This window comes from Lipotes vexillifer, unplaced genomic scaffold, assembly GCF_000442215.2.
Source record: "Lipotes vexillifer unplaced genomic scaffold, Lipotes_vexillifer_v1.1 scaffold299, whole genome shotgun sequence".
Lineage (NCBI taxonomy): Eukaryota > Metazoa > Chordata > Mammalia > Artiodactyla > Lipotidae > Lipotes > Lipotes vexillifer.
In genome coordinates, this window is record NW_006784347.1 from 2655205 (window position 1) to 2672683 (window position 17479).

At 40.6% G+C, this 17479-nt stretch overlaps 1 protein-coding gene across 1 annotated transcript in view; it reads left to right on the forward strand.

The window, feature by feature from the left end:
• The window catches only part of CEP95 (centrosomal protein 95), a 59890-nt gene that overhangs the window by 41595 nt on the left and 816 nt on the right, over window positions 1-17479 (forward strand). The window contains 7 exon segments of the mRNA XM_007456780.1: window positions 9741-9880; window positions 10684-10773; window positions 11861-12042; window positions 12773-12935; window positions 13050-13124; window positions 14340-14492; window positions 17328-17474. Of these exon segments, the coding sequence (XP_007456842.1) occupies window positions 9741-9880; window positions 10684-10773; window positions 11861-12042; window positions 12773-12935; window positions 13050-13124; window positions 14340-14492; window positions 17328-17474 (950 nt within the window).

Genomic DNA, 17479 nt, shown 5'->3' on the forward strand with positions numbered 1-17479 from the left:
GGTGTGTTTAATGATGTCCCAGAGGTCTCTGAGATTGTCAGTTTTTTTCATTCTTTTTTTTCTTTTTTTTAATACATTTACTTATTTATTTATTTATGGCTGTGTTGGGTCTTCATTGCTGTGCACAGGCTTTCTCTGGTTGCGGTGAGCGGGGGCTACTCTTCGTTGCAGTGCGAGGGCTTCTCATTGTTGTGGCTTCTCATTGTGGAGCACGGGCTCTAGGTGCACAGGCTTCAGTAGTTGTGGCTTGCAGGCTCTAGAGCTCAGGCTCAGTAGTTGTGGCACACAGGCTTAGTTGCTCCTCGGCATGGGGGATCTTCCCGGGCCAGGGCTCAAACCCGTGTCCTTTGCATTGGCAGGCAGATTCTTAACCACTGCACCACCAGGGAAGCCCTCATTCTTTTTTCTTTATTCTGCTCCTCAGCAGTTATTTCCACCATTTTGTCTTCCAGCTCACTTACTCATTTTTCTTCCTCCGTTATTCTGTTACTGATTCCTTCTAATGTATTTTTCATTTCAGTTATTGTATTGTTCATCTCTGTTTGTTCTTTAGTTCTTCTAGATCTTTGTTAAACATTTCTTGTATTTTCTCAATCCGTGCTTCCATTCTGTTTCCGAGATTCTGGATCATCTTCACTGTCATTGCTCTGAATTCTTTTTCAGGTAGATTGCCTATTTCCTCTACATTTATTTGGTTTTGTAGGTTTTTACCTTGTTCCTTCATCAGTGACATTTTTTTGCTGTTTCTTTTTTTGTTTTTTAATGAGTGGTATTGTGTTCCTGTTGTACTGGTTGTTTGGCCTGAGGCTTCCAACATTGGAGTTTGTAGGCTGTTGGGCAGAGCTGGGTCTTGGTGCTGATGAGATGAGGAACTCTTTGAGACCTCACTTCCAATAAATATTCCCTGGGGTCTGAGGTTCTCTGTTAGTCCAGTGGTTCGGACTTGGAGCTCCGACTGCAGAGCTCACGAATCAAGATCCTGCAAGCCGCGTGGGGCAGCAAAAAATAAAAAATAGAACAATAACAATGTAAAAAATAAAATTAGACTAGGAACCTAACATACATTAAAAAGAGTGTAAAAATAAAAATATAGATGAATCAACAACTGGAAAGTACATCAGTACCACAATTGTAAAAACAAGGAGGGAAAAGGAAAAAGAAAGGGCGGGGTGGGGGAGCCCTTGGCTGTGGAGAGGGAGGCCTAAGCAAGGGTGAGATTTGTGTGGTGGGTGGGGCCAATGCTCAGGACCCACAGGGCTGGAAAAGGCCCTGGGGGCTGTGGGGGGTGGGGCTTAGGGTCAAGGAACAGAAGGGGCCCAGGCGTGCCTCCCACCCCTGGTCTCAGAGGGCGGGGGACCTCACCTGGGAGCCCAGCAGGCTTCCTGGGCTCAAGTGGGCAGGGCAAACGCCCTCCTCTCTTCTGCTCCTCCGGTCTGGGGCCTGGGAGGGCCCCTCCCACCTTGATCTCCTGGGCCTCCCTCCTATGCCCCCAGGACCAATGCGGCTGGAGGGTGGGGTAAGGGGGGCCCTTGGAGGGCAGGGGACTGGCCTGGGAGCTCAATAGGCTCCCTCTGCCCTAGTGGGCGGGGCAGTTGCCCTCTGCTCCTCTCCTGCTCCTCTTGGAGGCCCCCTCCAACCTGCCTGTCCTGATTTCCCTGGCCTCCTTCCTATGCCCCCAAGGACCCACATGGCCTGGAGGAGGGGGCTTTGGATCCCAGGGGACCAGCCTGGGAGCTTAGCAGGCTCCCTGGGCCCCAGTTGGCAGGGCAATCACCCACCGCTCCTTTCCTACTCCTCCTGGACGGCCCCTCCCGCCTGCCACTGCTGATCTCCCCGGCCTCCCTCCTATGCCTCCAGGACCCACGCAGGCTGGATGGGGCTTTGGAGCAGGGAGAACTGGCTTGGCAGCTCAGCCAGCTCCCCGGCCCAAGTGGGCCAGGCGATCACCCTCCGCTCCTCTCCTGCTCTTCCCAGAGAGTCCCTCCTGCCTGCATCTCCTGATCTCCCTGGCTTCAAGGGCGCTGAGCCTGTCGGGCCTCCACTTCTGTCTTGGCCTCCACTTCTCCTCCCCCCTCGGTTCCCGTACGTCCTGCTGGTTCACTCTGGGGTTCCTCCCGTCTCCTTGGGGGTCAGAGTCTCTCACCAGTGGCCGGTAGGCACCCTAGTTGTGGGGAGATGCTAATTCCACGTTTTCCCACACCACCATCTTGACTCCTTCCCCATCACTTTAAATATATCATGCCACTCCCTTATGGCCTGCAGAGTTTCTGCTGAGAGATCAGCTGATAACCTTATGGGAGTTCCCTTGTATGTTACTTGTTGCTTTTAATATTTTTTCTTTGTCTTTAATTTTTGTCAGTTTGATTACTGTGTGTCTCATTGTGTTCCTCCTTGGGTTTATCCTGCCTGGGACTCTCTGCGCTTCCTGGACTTGGGTGACTGTTTCCTTTCCTGTGTTAGGGAAGTTTTCATCTGTTATCTCTTCCAGTATTTTCTCAGGTCCTTTTCCTCTGTCTTCTCCTTCTGGGACTCCTATAATGTGAATGTTGGTGCATTTAATGCCCCAGATGTCTCTTAGACTGTCCTCATCTCTTTTCATTCTTTTTTCTTTATTCTGTTCCTTGGCAGTGATTTCCACCATTCCATCTTCCAGCCCACTTTTTCGTTCTTCTGCCTCAGTTATTCTACAATTGATTCTTTCTAGTGTATTTTTCATTTCAGTTATTGTATTGTATTTATCTCTGTTCTTTAGTTGTTCTAGGTCTTTGTTAAACATTTTTTGTATCTTCTCGATCTGTTTCCATTCTTTTTCTGAGATCTTAGATCATCTTTACTATCATTACTCTGAATTCTTTTTTGCATAGATTGTCTATCTCCACTTCACATAGTTGTTCTTCTTGGGTTTTATCTTGTTCCTTCACCTGGGACATATTCCTCTGCTGTCTCATTTTGTTTAACTTTTCTGTGATTGAGGTTTCCATTCCACAGGCTGCAGGGTAGAGGCTTTTCTTGCTTCTGCTGTCTGCCCCCTGGTGGATGAGGCTGTCTAAGAGGCTTGTGCCGGCTTCCTGGTGGGAGGGACTAGTTCCTGCCCACTGGTGGGTAGAGCTGTGTCTTGTCCCTCTGGTGGGCTGGGCTGTATCAAGGGGTGTGTTAAGTGGGCAGCTGTGTGCTCAGGAAGACTCTAAGCAGCCTGCCTGCTGGTGGGTGGGGCTGTGTTCCTGCCCCGTGGGCCATTTGGACTGAGACATCCAGCACACAGCCAGCTCACAGGCTGTTGGGTAGGGCCAGGTCCTGGTAAGAAAATGGCAGCCCCCAGGAGGGCTCATGCTGATGAGTACTTCCCAGAAGTACCGCCACCTGTGTCTTTGTCCCTGAAGTGAACCACAGCCACCACCTGCCTCCACAGGAGACCCTCCAATACTAGCAGATAGGTCTGGCCCAGTCTCTTATGAGAACACTGCTTTTTTCCTTGGGTCCTGGTGCACGCAGGACCTTGTGTGCACCCTCCGAGGGTGGAGTTTCTGTTTTCCCCAGTCCTGTGGGATTCCTGTGATCAAACCCCACTGGTCTTCGAAGCCGGATTCTGAGAGCTCCTCCTCCTGTTGCCAGACCCCCAGGCTTGGGAGCCTGTCATGGGGTTCATAACTTTCACTCCTGTGGGAGAACATCTGTTATCTCACGTAGATACAAAAGAAAAAATATTTCACTTGTGATGAGAACTCTTAGTATCTACTCTCTTAACTTTCAAATACACCATCACAGCAGGGTTAACTATAGTCATCATGCTGTGCATTACATCCCTAGTACTTATTTTACAACCGGAAGTTTGTACCTTTTGACCAGTTCCTCCACCCTTTACCCCTGCCTCTAGTAACCACAAATCTGATCTCTTTTTATATGAGTTTGGCTTTTTTTTTTTTTTTTTTTTTAAGATTTCCACATTTGAGTTTGGTTTCTTTTTTTTTTTTTCAGTTACACATACAGGTGATTTCATACAGTATTTGTCTTTCTGTCTGACTTATTTTACTTAGCAAAATGGAATCAAGGTCCATCCATGTTGTCACAAATGGTGGAATTTCCTTCTTTCTTATGACTGAATAACATTTCATTGTATGTATATACCACATCATCTTTATCCATTCATCTGTCAGTGGACACTTAACTATTGCTCCATGTCTTGGTTATTGTAAATAATGCTGCTTTGAACATGGGGAAACAGATACCTCTTCAACATAGTGTTTTTGTTTCCCTTGTATATATTCCCAGAGATTAAATTGATGGATCATATGGTAATTCTATTTTCAATTATTTGAGGACCTTCCATACTGTTTTCCATAATGGCTGTACCAATTTATAATCCCACCAGCAGTGCACAGTGGTTTCCTTTACTCCACATCCTTGCCAACACTTGTTACTTCTTTTTGATGATAGCCATTCTAACAGGCGTGAGATGACATCTCATTGTAGTTTTAATTTACATTTCCCTAATGATTAGTGCTGTTGAGCACCTTGTCATGTACGTGTTGGCCATTTGTATATCTTCTTTGGAAAAATGTCTCTTCAGGTCTTTTATCCATTTTTCAATTGAATTATTTGGTTTTTTGCTATTGAGTTGTAAGCATTCTTTATATATTTTGTATAGTAACCCCTTATCAGAGATCTGATTTGCAAATTTTTTTTCCATTCTGTAGGTGGTTTTTTCATTTCTTTGATCGTTTCTTTTGTGGTGCAGAATTTTACTTTGATATAGTTCCACCTGTTTATTTTGGTGCTTGACTTTAGGTGTCATATCTTTGTTTTTTAATGTAGGCATTTATTGCTATGAACTTCCTCTTACAACTGTTTTTGCTGCATCCCATAAGTTTTGGTATATTGTATTTCCATTTTCATTTTTCTTAAGATTTTAAAAATTTCTCTTTTGATTTCTTGACCCACTGGTTGGCTAGTATGATATTGCTTAATCTCCATGTATTTGTGAATTTCCCATTTTCTTCTTGTAATTGATTTCTAGTTTCATACTATCATGGTCAGAAAAGATGCTTGATATGATTTCAGTCATTTAGAATTTTCAAAGACTTGTTTTGTGGCCTAACATATGATCTGTCCCAGAGATTGTTTCATGTGCGTTGGAGAAGAATGTGTATTCTGCTGCTTTGGCATAAGAGTTTTCAGTAAATGTCTGTTAAGTTATCTGGACTAACATGTAATTTAAGTCCAGTATTTCCGTATTGATCTGTCTGGGTGATCTATCCACTGCTGAAAGTGGGGAATCGAAGTCCCCTACTATTTCTGTACTATTATTTCTCCCTTTGGGTCTGTTAATATTTGCTTTATATATTTAGGTACTCCTATTTAGGTGCAAAAAACTTACATAAAATTATATTCTTTTTATGAATTGACTCTTTTATTATTGTATAATGATCTTATTTGTCTCTCATTATAGTTTTTGTTTTAGAGTCTATTTTGTCTGTTAGAAGTATAGCTACTACACCGGCTTTCTTTAGGTTTCCATTTGTATGGAATATCTTTTCCCACCCCTTCACTGTTAGTCTGTGTGTGTCCTTAAAGATGGAGTCTCTTGTAGGCAGCATAGTTGGGTCTTTTATTATTTTTAATCCATTCAGCTACTCAGTGTGTTTTGATTGGAGAATTTAGTCCATTTACATTTCAAGTAATTATTTACTGATTGATATGGTCTAAATGTCATTTTGTTAATTGTTTTCTGGCTGCTTTGTAATTCCTTTGTTCCTTTCTTCTTTTCTTGCTGTCTTCCTTTGTGACTTGAGGATTTTCCCTAATAGTAGCTTAGATTTTTCTCTTTGTTTTGTATATCTAAGTTTCTGCTTTGTGGTTACCATAAGGCTTATATAAAACATATTTATAAGAGCATATTTTAAGGTGATAAGTTGAAACACACATTAAAGTTCTACATTTTTACTTTCCCTTCATTTTATGTTTTTGATGCCACATTTTACATTCTTTTTCCTTGTGTATACATTAACAAATTATTGTAGTTATAGTTATTTTTACTATTTTTGTTTGTCAGTCTTCATACTAGATTTGGTATATGACTTACCACCATTATAACATTAGAGTATTCTGAATTTAAATAATTATTTATCTTTACCAATGAGATTTATACTTTATGTTTTCTTGTTACTAATTAGCACCCTTTTATTGCAGCTTGAAAAACTCGCTTTAACAGAGTGGCCTAGTGTTTAGGATTCCAGACTTTCACTGCCGTGGCCTGGGTTCAATCCCTGCTTGGGGAACTGAGAACCCACAAGCCGCACGGTGCAGTGCAGCCAAAAAAAAAACGTCCCTTTAAAATTTTTTGTAAGGCTGTACTAATGTTGATGAATTCCTCATTCATTCAGCTTTTGCTTGTCTGGAAAGCTCTTTACCTCTCCTTCAATTCTGAAGGACAGCTTTGCTGGGTAGAGTGTTTTTGGTTGCAGTTTTTCTTTCAGCAGATTGAATATATTTTGCTGTTCTCTTCTGGCCTGCAAAGTTTCTGATGAAAAATCTACTGATAGTCTTATAGGGGTTTCCTTGTACATAACAAGTTGCTTTTCTTTTACTGCTTTTAAGAGTCTCTCAAATTAAATTTGACAGTTTAATTATAATATGTCTCAGTGTGGGTCTCTTTGGATTTATCTTATTTTAAAGTTTCTGAGCTTCTTGGATCTGCATGTCTTGTTTCTTTCCCCAGATTAGGGGAGTTTTCAGCCATTATTTCTTTGTATAAGCTTTCTGCCACTTTCTCCCTTCTCCTTCTGGGATCCCTATAATGTGAATATTGGTCCACTTGATGGAGTCCTTTAAGTCATCTTCACTTTTTCTCATTGTTTTTTCTTTTTGCTCTTCTGTTTAGATGAATTCCATTGCCCTAAGTTGGCTAATACTTTCTCTCACTTCACCTAGTCTGCTGTTGAACTCCATTATTGTATTCTTTTTTGTTTTTTAAATTTATTTACTTATTTTTGGCTGCATTGGGCCTTTGTTGCTGCACGCAGGTTTTCTCTAGTTGTGGTGAGCAAGGGCTATGCTTCATTGCGGTGTGTGGGCTTCTCACTGCGGTGGCTTCTCCCACTGCAGAGCACAGGCTCCAGGCACGCAGGCTCCAGAGCATAGGCCCAGCAGCTGTGGTGCACAGGCCTAGCTGTTCCATGGCATGTGGGATCCTCCGGGACCAGGTCCCGAACCTGTGTCCCCTGCATTGGCAGGCGGACTCTCAACCTCCATTATTGTATTCTTTAGCTCTGTGATTTGTTTGGTACTTAAATTTTTTTTTTATTTTTTAAAAGGATTTTTTAATGTTTGGTACTTTCTTATATTTTCTCTTCATTAAAATTCTCACTTCGTTGAAATTCTCATTGTTCTCCTGACCTCAGTGAGCATCTTTATGCCCATTATTTTGAACTCTTTGTCAAGTAAATCCTTTATCTATTTCATCAAAATCTGTTTCTTGAGTTTTATCTTGTTCTTTTGTTTGGAACGTATTCTTGTGTCTCTTCATTTTCCTGACTGTGTTGGTTTCTGTGCATTAGATAAAACAGCCACTCTCCCAGTCTCGAAGGAGTAGTCTTGCATAGGAGATGACTCTTATCATTCAGCCCATCCCTAGCTCTTGGTTGGTTCTCAAATCTGTGTTTGTCCAAACCATTTTCTTCATTCTTAATGGCTCTTAGTAGATTAAGGTGTGCCACAACCCTTTTTGATGTGGGTTTTTTCTCATGTGTCACTCAGCTAGTGTCTGGATTCCTTTCAGAGGGAATTATTCCATATTTAGTGTAGGTTTCAGTGTCTGTGGGAGGAGGTGAGTTCAGGAGCCTCTGTTTTGCCATCTTGAACTGGACCATCTCATCCCTGTCTTTATACTTTAATAGCATTGTTACTTGTCTAAACTATTGTTTTATGTTTTTTTAATATACAGATATATGTTATTCTGCAACTTTTTTTCTATTAACATTGTTTTAAAAATCTATGTTGATACTTCCAGTTCTTCATTTTAACTACTGCATAACTGAGTTCATACAGTGTACCCCATTTGTATGAGTGTGTATTTTTTTTTTTTTTTTTTTTTTTTTGCGGTATGCGGGCCTCTCACCGTTGTGGCCTCTCCCATCGCGGAGCACAGGCTCCGGACGCGCAGGCCCAGCGGCCATGTTTCACAGGCCCAGCCGCTCCGCGGCACGCGGGATCCCCCCCGACCGGGGCACGAACCAGTGCCCCCCGCATCGGCAGGCGGACCCCCAACCACTGCGCCACCAGGGAAGCCCGAGTATGTATTTTTATTTATGTACATACATGTCCCCCCCACCATTGCAGGACATATAGATTGTTTCCAGATTTCATAACTGCAAACAGTTCTGCAATGAACAACCTGTAAATATGTGCAGAAGTTTCTCTAGGATCTATATCTACTAGAATTGCTAGACCTAGGAGTTTACACTTTTTCACCATTGCCAAATTCCCCTCCAAAGTGATTGCACCAGTTTGTACTCATATCAGCAATGCATGACGGTTTCTGGTTTGCCACATCCTTGCAGATGTTTCCTACTGCTTGTTCAAATAATTATCCTGTCTTCCACCAACTAAAATTTTGCATGTTTTCCATTCACTTTTATCGACTTTGGTCATCTCTTGTTTCTCTAGAAGCAATCTATTTCTCATCCAAAATTTCCTTAACTTTTCAGTTTTGTTTTGTTTTCCTTACTCCAAGAGTACTTTTTCGTTCTCTTGATTATTTCGTCTGTCTTCCCTTAAATTTGACGCAGGTAATCTCTAGGAACCCTCATCCAGTAACGTACATGTTTCCCTGACATGTACATTGTATCCCATCTTAAAAACACATTATAAGTTAAAATGTTATTTTTATTGGCTCTTCAGTTTCTAAAGAAGAATACATTGTGGACATAGTAAAAGTGTTATTAAAACATCATTTAAAATAGATCGTGCAAGTCAGTTTAACTTAACATCTTTAAGTTTTAAATTAATTTGAAAGATTTGAATTAAAAGAGAGTGAAGAGAAAAAAGCTCAGGGACATTTTAATTTTCTGGGAAAATTTATTTAGAAGGGTATCAAATTTCCTTGACCTTAGAGCTATATTGAATTATTTGCTTTTCCAAAAAGGCATGGAGTCCCCCTCCTCACAATTAGCAGATTCCTGAGCATATTTATAAACGATGGAACATAAAAAGGTTTGCGGAGGGAAGTAATTCGTTAGATCTCTTAGGCAGTATGGAATTAGGAGGACTAGACTGCTAAGTAGGGAAGAACAGGACTGCTTAAAAATGCTAAGCTACAGTAACCTTTGCATATAAGCATTCTGCTTTATAAGGATGTGTATATGTACTTACAGCCCCCTCCTCAGGACCTAGATCGGTCAAAGGATAGCAGACATACAGCTCAGATGGCTTTTTCGCCTCCACCACCACGAGTACTAAGTATAGGGCTTTGTGTGCAGCAGGCATTCCACATGTTGCACCATTTTCAACCCAAAATTGAATATAGAACCTTAGTACTTCTTTGAGACATTTTGAGTACACATTATGTGCATTAGTCCGTTTGCTTGGTGTGATTAAACATATAAACAAACAGAAATTAGTTATAGGAGAGAGTACATTTAGCACATCCATAGTCTCTTTGGATTTGGTAACAGTCAACTATTTGGTGCCCACTTAACATTTCTGACTGTCAGAAATTGATGGTACATGTCTCTCTTGTGTTGTAGGACTTGCCATGCATAGAAAGCCACCCTCCCGATCTCATTCACTTTCTACATCTCCAATTAACAAAAACAAACAGTTCCATATGGAGAGAAAAAGGCAGCGAAAGCCAAAAGAAACAGATACCCGCCAATTTCAAGCAAAGGTATATCCCATCTCTTGACCGCCATTGGGCAGCAGGCATTACCATTTACCTTAGCCAAATGCTACAGTGAACATGCTGTTGACTAAAGGCTTAAAATGCATTTAATATTCTTGAGCTAAGTGGATGACAAAATTATGTGACATAGCTTTTACGTCCCCCATTAGGGAACATAAAACTTGTACTCATGAAACTCTAAAAAAACTAACCTTATTAGATATAGCTTAGTCAGTACTCTAGTGGGTTAAGAAAGTATTATCAGTGTAGACAGGCATTTTCAGAGAGAGCTTTAGAAATGAAGAGAATTTGAGGTGGATTAAATGTGACTGGCTATTTGAATTACAGATAGGATGAAAATGCCCAAATAGGAATGAGACCCCTCCTCTTAGGGTTCAACAGGAGAATGTATGATTACTAAGGAAGACTTTCTACTGTGGAATAGGGATATTGAAATGTAGCATAAATTTAGAACACTTAAGTTGTTTGCTACAGTATGTTTTATAATGGTGAAAACAAACTAATTTAGATGTCTTAAAATAACATGTAACTTCAACTCAAACATGTAACTTCCACTCAAGTGTGTATCAAAATAATTACAGGAACTGTGAGAACAAAAAAAGTATGTAAAGTTGTGTTTTGTCCCAATTACATATCTGTTAAATAATGTATATTTAATGATATATATAGCCTGAAAGGAACTTTAAAAAAGTGAATGGAATGGCAGAATCTTAGATTGATTTTTTTTCCTTCATTTTCATTTGTATGTTTTTAGTAACTATAATATCATATGGCCTTTTCCCCTGTAGGCAATAACTGAAGCATTTGAAAAGGAACTAAGAAGAAATAAAGTTCAAGAGAATATTGGACCTCTAGGAATAAATGACAAGGAGGAAACAGTGGGTAAAAGTCTCTACTGTAATAAATGCCATTTGATCAGATCAGTGGAAAGTACAGAGATGATCTTCTTAAAAGGAAAAAAATCAGCAGGGCCTTAATCATTATTAGCCCCTTAGAAAAAAGCAGAATATCATTTCATGATGTGGGATTTTCTTTTATTCATAGGTAGGCAAGTTGCTAAAATGTGGCAAGACATGGTACCCAAAACTAGTATTTTTCCCTCCTGCCTAAAACTTCCATCAGTTTTTAAGGGCTTCTACTGCTTATTAGTTCACCAAGGCTTTAAAAGATAGTCTAGGCTGACAAGTTAAAGAGGGAGAGTAAAAGAAGACAGGAAATCCCAGTTGCTCCGTGCCTGGTTGGAAGACACCCAAAGCATAAGTTTCGTTGCCTTTCAAAAGAGTAGTTACAGAAGCTAAATGAAAGCATGGAGAAAATGCTTATGCTAAAATGTTCATAAACAAAACAGAATATAGCATATGGTGTGGTTAAAACAACATCGTTTAAGAACTTTTTTAATCTACGTGGAAAAGGTTGTCAAAAGAAGCAAGTACATCAGAACATCATTAGTAGTTGTATTTAGGGTGTGGGGCTATGGCAACTATGAAACTTGAAAAAGATTCAATGCTTTTTCAAACTCCAGAGGATGCCAGAAACTAAAGAGGCATTTAACTTAGAGTAGGTAAATAACCAGACTGTAGAATTTTTTTTTTAATTAAGTAATTTATTTTTGGCTGTGTTGGGTCTTCATTGTGGTGTGGGACTTCTCTTGTGGAGCACGGGCTGTAGGTGCATGGGCTTCAGTAGTTGTGGCACATGGGCTCAGTAGTTGTGGCGCACGGGCTTAGTTGCTCTGCGGCATGTGGGATATTCCTGAACTGGGGCTCGAACCCGTGTCCCCTGCATTGGCAGGCAGATTCTTAACCACTGTGCCACCAGGGAAATCCCCAGACTGTAGAAATTTGAAGTAAGGTGGTTTGGCTGGGGATTATGTTAGCTATTTTTGTCCCTATGTAATATTTAAGATGATGTATGAAAGAGTTATTAGACTTCTCATTTCTATTCTGTTTTATATCTGCTCCTAAGGAAAAAATATATAGAGAAACTGTTCATAAAGGAACTCCAAAACACAGTCAGCCCTGGAAGATTTACTCTAGAAAAACCACAACTCCAGGTCCAAGAGGTGGCTTGCCAAAGCCAAATAAAGCAGTTCCAAGTAAGAACCACAAAATTGTACTTTATGGAAAACTGGCATCCTTTGAAAGTGTGTGCTACATGCCAAGGACACAGCACTGAGAACCAGCATCTACCAGTCAGCTGGAGAAGGTTCCCTCTTCTCTCACTGCCATATGCTAGATTTCTGTAAAGAGAGATAAAACTCTTAATGAGGAATTTCTCTAAAACTCTTAAATATATACCAGTATATTGGCACCAGAGGAATGTGATGGCTGTGACCAGCTGTTCCAGCTTTAGCTTCACTCTGCTCACTCATGCTGGTTGTCTTTTGTTTCTGGGAAGTTGGTAGAACTAAAGGGATGCTCCAAAGCAAGCAGAGGGCCTGTCCAGCTCCTGTTATATTGACAGTTGGTGCCAGGGTACAGTTTCAAAGACCACTGGCCTTCTAACTACATCCCATCAGAGACTTAGACTCCTCAGCCCTCCTGGGAGGCAGTTTGACCACACACACAGCATCCACCCCAGGCGCTGAATCAGCTGAGCAGTTAGGATGGACTTCACAAAACCAGCATGTCATCAGTCAGAAATGTTGAGGTTATTTTCATCCTTACTAGTAATTGGCTATCCCAATCAGAGAAGGAATGCAAAAGTAATAACACACTTTTAGAATTGTTCTTTTCAGGCTCAGAACCACATCACTTAGATAGGCTTTGATCTCCCAGGAAGGTGGGATGAGATTTCTTCTTAAAAGCTGTCAGTGAGTTTCTCAGATTAAGAGCATCTTTTTTTTTTTTTTTTTTTTTTTTTTTTTTCTTTGCTGAGAAATGAACACGGTCTCCTGCCCCTGATGCTGGAGCAGTTTCCATTTCTCTATGTTTCTGGTCAAACGCTAAGCAAAATGTGGAAACAGCAAATTGCACAGGTTGAACAGCTCAAAAAAGATGCATATAGAGAAAATCGATCAAAGAAGAAACTCCAGGATGAAGTAAGATAATTTTCAATTAAGCATAGGAGTATAAACCAAAAAGGGGCAGAGCTTATCCTTGATAATCTAGTGAATAGAATTATTAACCTCGTTTTCCTTGTACCCCACTTAAAGATAGAAGAAGCCTTGAGAAGGCACGACCTCCTTACTGTGCTTATCAAGAAAGAATATGAACATAACAAGAGACTGGTAAGTTATATTAATTACTTTTATTTGTACCAGCTGGGCAATATCCCCACTGACTCATACCTCTTACACTTAACCTGTGGAAGCATTTAGGTCTTTAACCAAAATTGATGAGAGGGTTAAGGTACTAGATACTTTATATACACAGTTTCATTTAGTCTTTATAGTAATATAATAGAAACGTTTTCTATGAAATGGAAAACCTGAAGCTTTGAGATATTAACTTGCCCTGGGTCCCACCATAATCAGCAAGGGCAAGGTTGAGATTTTAATCCAGGTCTGTCTCTACCTCCAAGTCTCTTTGAGGTACCAGGTGGTTATAACTTAGTGTTTTTTGTCCTCTCTTTTCTTCCTCAGGTCCCAAATAGAAAGCTGAGGTTGTCTATGCCTCCATTATAATTTGGACTGAGAATCGTACATAGTACAACATTATCCTCTGAGTATCATGAAGGGGGAGGACAGAGATCAAAGACAATAAGCCAGAGGAAGAAACTTGAGTATAGAGATAAGCAATGAGAACTATAATTCTAAGTAGTTCCAGAGAAAGAAGGGGAAGCCATCAGGAACTGCATGTGGGACTCTGGTGTGGGGGAAAAGAAAACAAGTGTCTGGACACCTAGTTGAAGGCTTTGTGTACATGATTTCATTTCACCCTCACTACTTTGCTATCACCTGATTTCCTTAGTTTTGATATAGATACTTCTGTTAACTCAAACTCTGCTTGAACATCTTTGAGGGTGCCAGTTTTCTACTACTTTTAAGCAGGCATCTGGGTATGGCTTAGATGACTCCCTGGTGAAATGGGGAGATGAGATTCTCAGTCCATGAGGATTTGTTGCTGCTCTCTGCAGCCTTGGGGGCTTATTGGGGCAGCTTTTCTTTTTTTTTTTTTTTTTTTTCTTTTTTTTTTTTTGGCTGCACAGCATATGGGATCTTAGTTCCCTGACCAGGGATTGAACCGCACCCCCTGCAGTGGGAGCATGGAGTCCTAACCATGGGACTGTGGGGCAGCCTTCTGACTGAGGTGATGAACCTACTAAAGACTAAAGGATTTCTGGGGATGGACAGGCTTTCACACTCTATGCCCAGCCAGCAGGCTACTGGCCCTCCATACCCAGCTGACTGCCTGAAGACATCGTGTTGGGGAGTGGGACAGATGAGAACACCGGAGTCTGTCTTCCTCTTGTCCTTACCTCTTTTTCCCCTTCCCTTTCTTAGCAAGACTTCAAGGACCACATTCACAGGCAGAAGTTGACCCAATCAAAGATAAAAGAAAATCGGCAGCAGACTGTTCGTGCCCGAAAATATTATGATGATTATAGAGTTCAGTTGCATTCAAAACTGATGAGGATGAGGACCCGGGAAGAAATGGTAAATATTGCTTTTCTGTCCAATCCAGTTAAGAAGGTAAATTTTTGTCTGTTACCTTTTTAGGACCACCTTCTTTGTGACTTTTGTCCCAGTGTGAATCCAAAATCCAAATGCAAGTCCAAAATGCTGGCTAGAGTTCAGACTTGCCCACACCTCATTTTATTACCCCCATAGTGCATCCCAGTCTACTCTGTCTCTCCTGCCCTTGTCTTTTTTTTTTAATTGTTGTTGGTTTACAATGTTGTGTTAATTACTGCTATACAGCAGTGATTCATATATATATGAATATATTATACATATTATACATGTATATATATTATACATCTATATACACATTATTTTTTATATATTCTTTTCCATTAGGGTTTGTTGTAGGATACTGAATATAGTTCTCTGTGCTATACAGTAGGACCTTGTTGTTTATCCATTCTATATATAGAAGCTTGCATCTGCTAACCCCAATGTCCCACTCCATCCTTCCCCCAACTCCCTCCCTCAGCCCTCTCTCCCTTGGCAGCCACCAGTCTGTTCTCTATGTCTGTGAGTCTGTTTCTGTTTGGTAGATAGGTTCATTTGTGTCATATTTTAGATTCCACAGATAAGTGGTATCTTATGGTATCTGTCTTTCTGACTTCACTTAGTATGATAATCACTAATTGCATCCATGTTGCTGCAGATGGCATTATTTTGTTCTTTTTTATGGCTGAGTAATATGCCATTGTATATAAATACCACATCTTTATCCATTCATCTGTTGATGGGCATTTAGGTTGTTTCCATGTCTTGGCTATTGTGAATAGTGCTGCAGTGAACACAGGGGGTTCATGTACCTTTTCAAATTAGTTTTGTCCAGATATATGCCTGGGAGTGCAATTGCTGGATCATATGGTAATTCTGATTTCAGTTTTTCTGAGGAAACTCCATACTGTTTTCCATAGTGGGTGCACCAACTTACATTCCCACCAACAGTGTAGGAGGATTCCCTTTTCACCACACCCTCTCCAGCATTTATTTGTAGACTTTTTTTTTTTTTTTTTTTTGGGTACGTGGGCCTCTCACTGTTGTGGCCTCTCCCATTGCGGAGCACAGGATCTGGACGCGCAGGCTCAGCGGCCATGGCTCACAGGCCTAGCTGCTCCGTGGCATGTGGGATCTTCCCAGACTGGCGCACAAACCCATGTCCCCTGCATCAGCAGGTGGACTCTCAACCACTGTGCCACCAGGGAAGCCCTATTTGTAGACTTTTTAATGATGGCCATTCTGACTGGTGTGAGGTGATACCTCATTGTAGTTTTGACGTGCATTTCTCTAATAATTAGTGAAGTTGAGCATCTTTTCATGTGCCTCTTCATCTGTATTTCTCTACTGTCCTTATCTTAATGTGAGGTCTTAATTCCCTCTGACGTCCCAAGTGTCGGTACTTCTCCAGGACACCTGCTTTAGGGGTTTGGGAGCATGTTGTTAAGAGACAGACAGGAATTTAAGGTGTGATTAGATGACCTCGGATTCCACTCAAAACCAGGAAAATAATGTAGGACAGATATGCTGTGAGATCTTTCCACAAGGTATTTGCTATCTCATCCTAATCAAGCTTGGGATTCCAAACTAGCAATAAATTTCATCTCTAGAGTAAAACATTAAGGTAATATACTTAACGGGACTCAATACTCTGAAGTGGGTCATAGTATTATCCTCATTTCTAGAGGATACTACTAAGGCTTTGAGATGTTAAGTAATTTGACAGTAAGGTAATACTGCCGGCTGATGAATGCATGACTGTACCTTAGTAAGAATTCTTGATCAATCAGTGGAGGACAAGTGAGCATATCCGAATCCTTTGAACAGTTTGTATACCTGTGGCCTAGTTAGATGATAACCACATGGCCCTCAGCTGTGTACATGCAGTGTTTGTTTCTACTCTAGGGTTCTTTTCCTATATACATGGCTGCTTGAGAGTTCTTTTCTGAAAGTAGTAAAGAATCTTTGGGATACAGGAAAAGATGCTGAATACCATTAGTCATTTAAGAAATACAAATCAGACCCACAATGAGATAAACTCTCACCCACTAAGATGGCTAAAATAAAAAAGTGCTGGCAAGGATGTAGAGAAGTTGGAACACACATGCAGGGCTGGTGGGGTTATAAAATGGTGCAACCACTTTGGAATACAGTCTGGCAGTTCTTCAAAAGGTTAAACATATAATTCAGCACTTCTACTCCTAGGTAACTATACACAGATGTTCACAGCAGCACTATTTATAACAGCCAAGAAGAGGAAATAACGTCTATCAGTTGGTGAATTGATAAAGTGTGATATATCCATACAGTAGAGTATTATGTGGCAATGAAAAAAAAGAATTTCATAGTGATTCATGCTATAATATAGATGAACCTTGAAAAATTATGCTAAGTGAAAGAAGCCAAATACAAAAGGCCCCATACTATATGATACCATTTATATGAAATGTCCAGAATAGGTAAATCTATAGGCATAGAAAGTGGAGTAGTGATTGCTAGGGGGAGGGGGAGGGGAGTGGCTGCTAATGGTTATGGGGTTTCTTTTTGGAGTGAAGAAAACGTTCTGCAGTTAGCGGTGATGGTTGCACAACTCTGAATATAGTAAAATCTACTGATTTATACATCTTACAAGGGTGAATTTTATAGTATGTGAATTATATCTCAAAGCCGTTACTTTGTAGTATGTGAATTACATCTCAATAAAGCTGTTACTTTATACTGATTGTAGTTCACAGAGATTTTTTTACATACCTCTAGTTGGGCAGAATTTTATTCCTCCATGAAAATTCACTATTTTTCTAACTAAATAACTGGCAGATATTTAAGAAACTGTTTGAAGAAGGTTTACAAATTCAAAAGCAAAGATTACGAGACCTAAGAAACTATGCCAAAGAAAAGCGAGATGAACAAAAGAGACAGCATCAAAATGAACTGGACTCAATGGAGAACTACTATAAAGACCAGGTGGG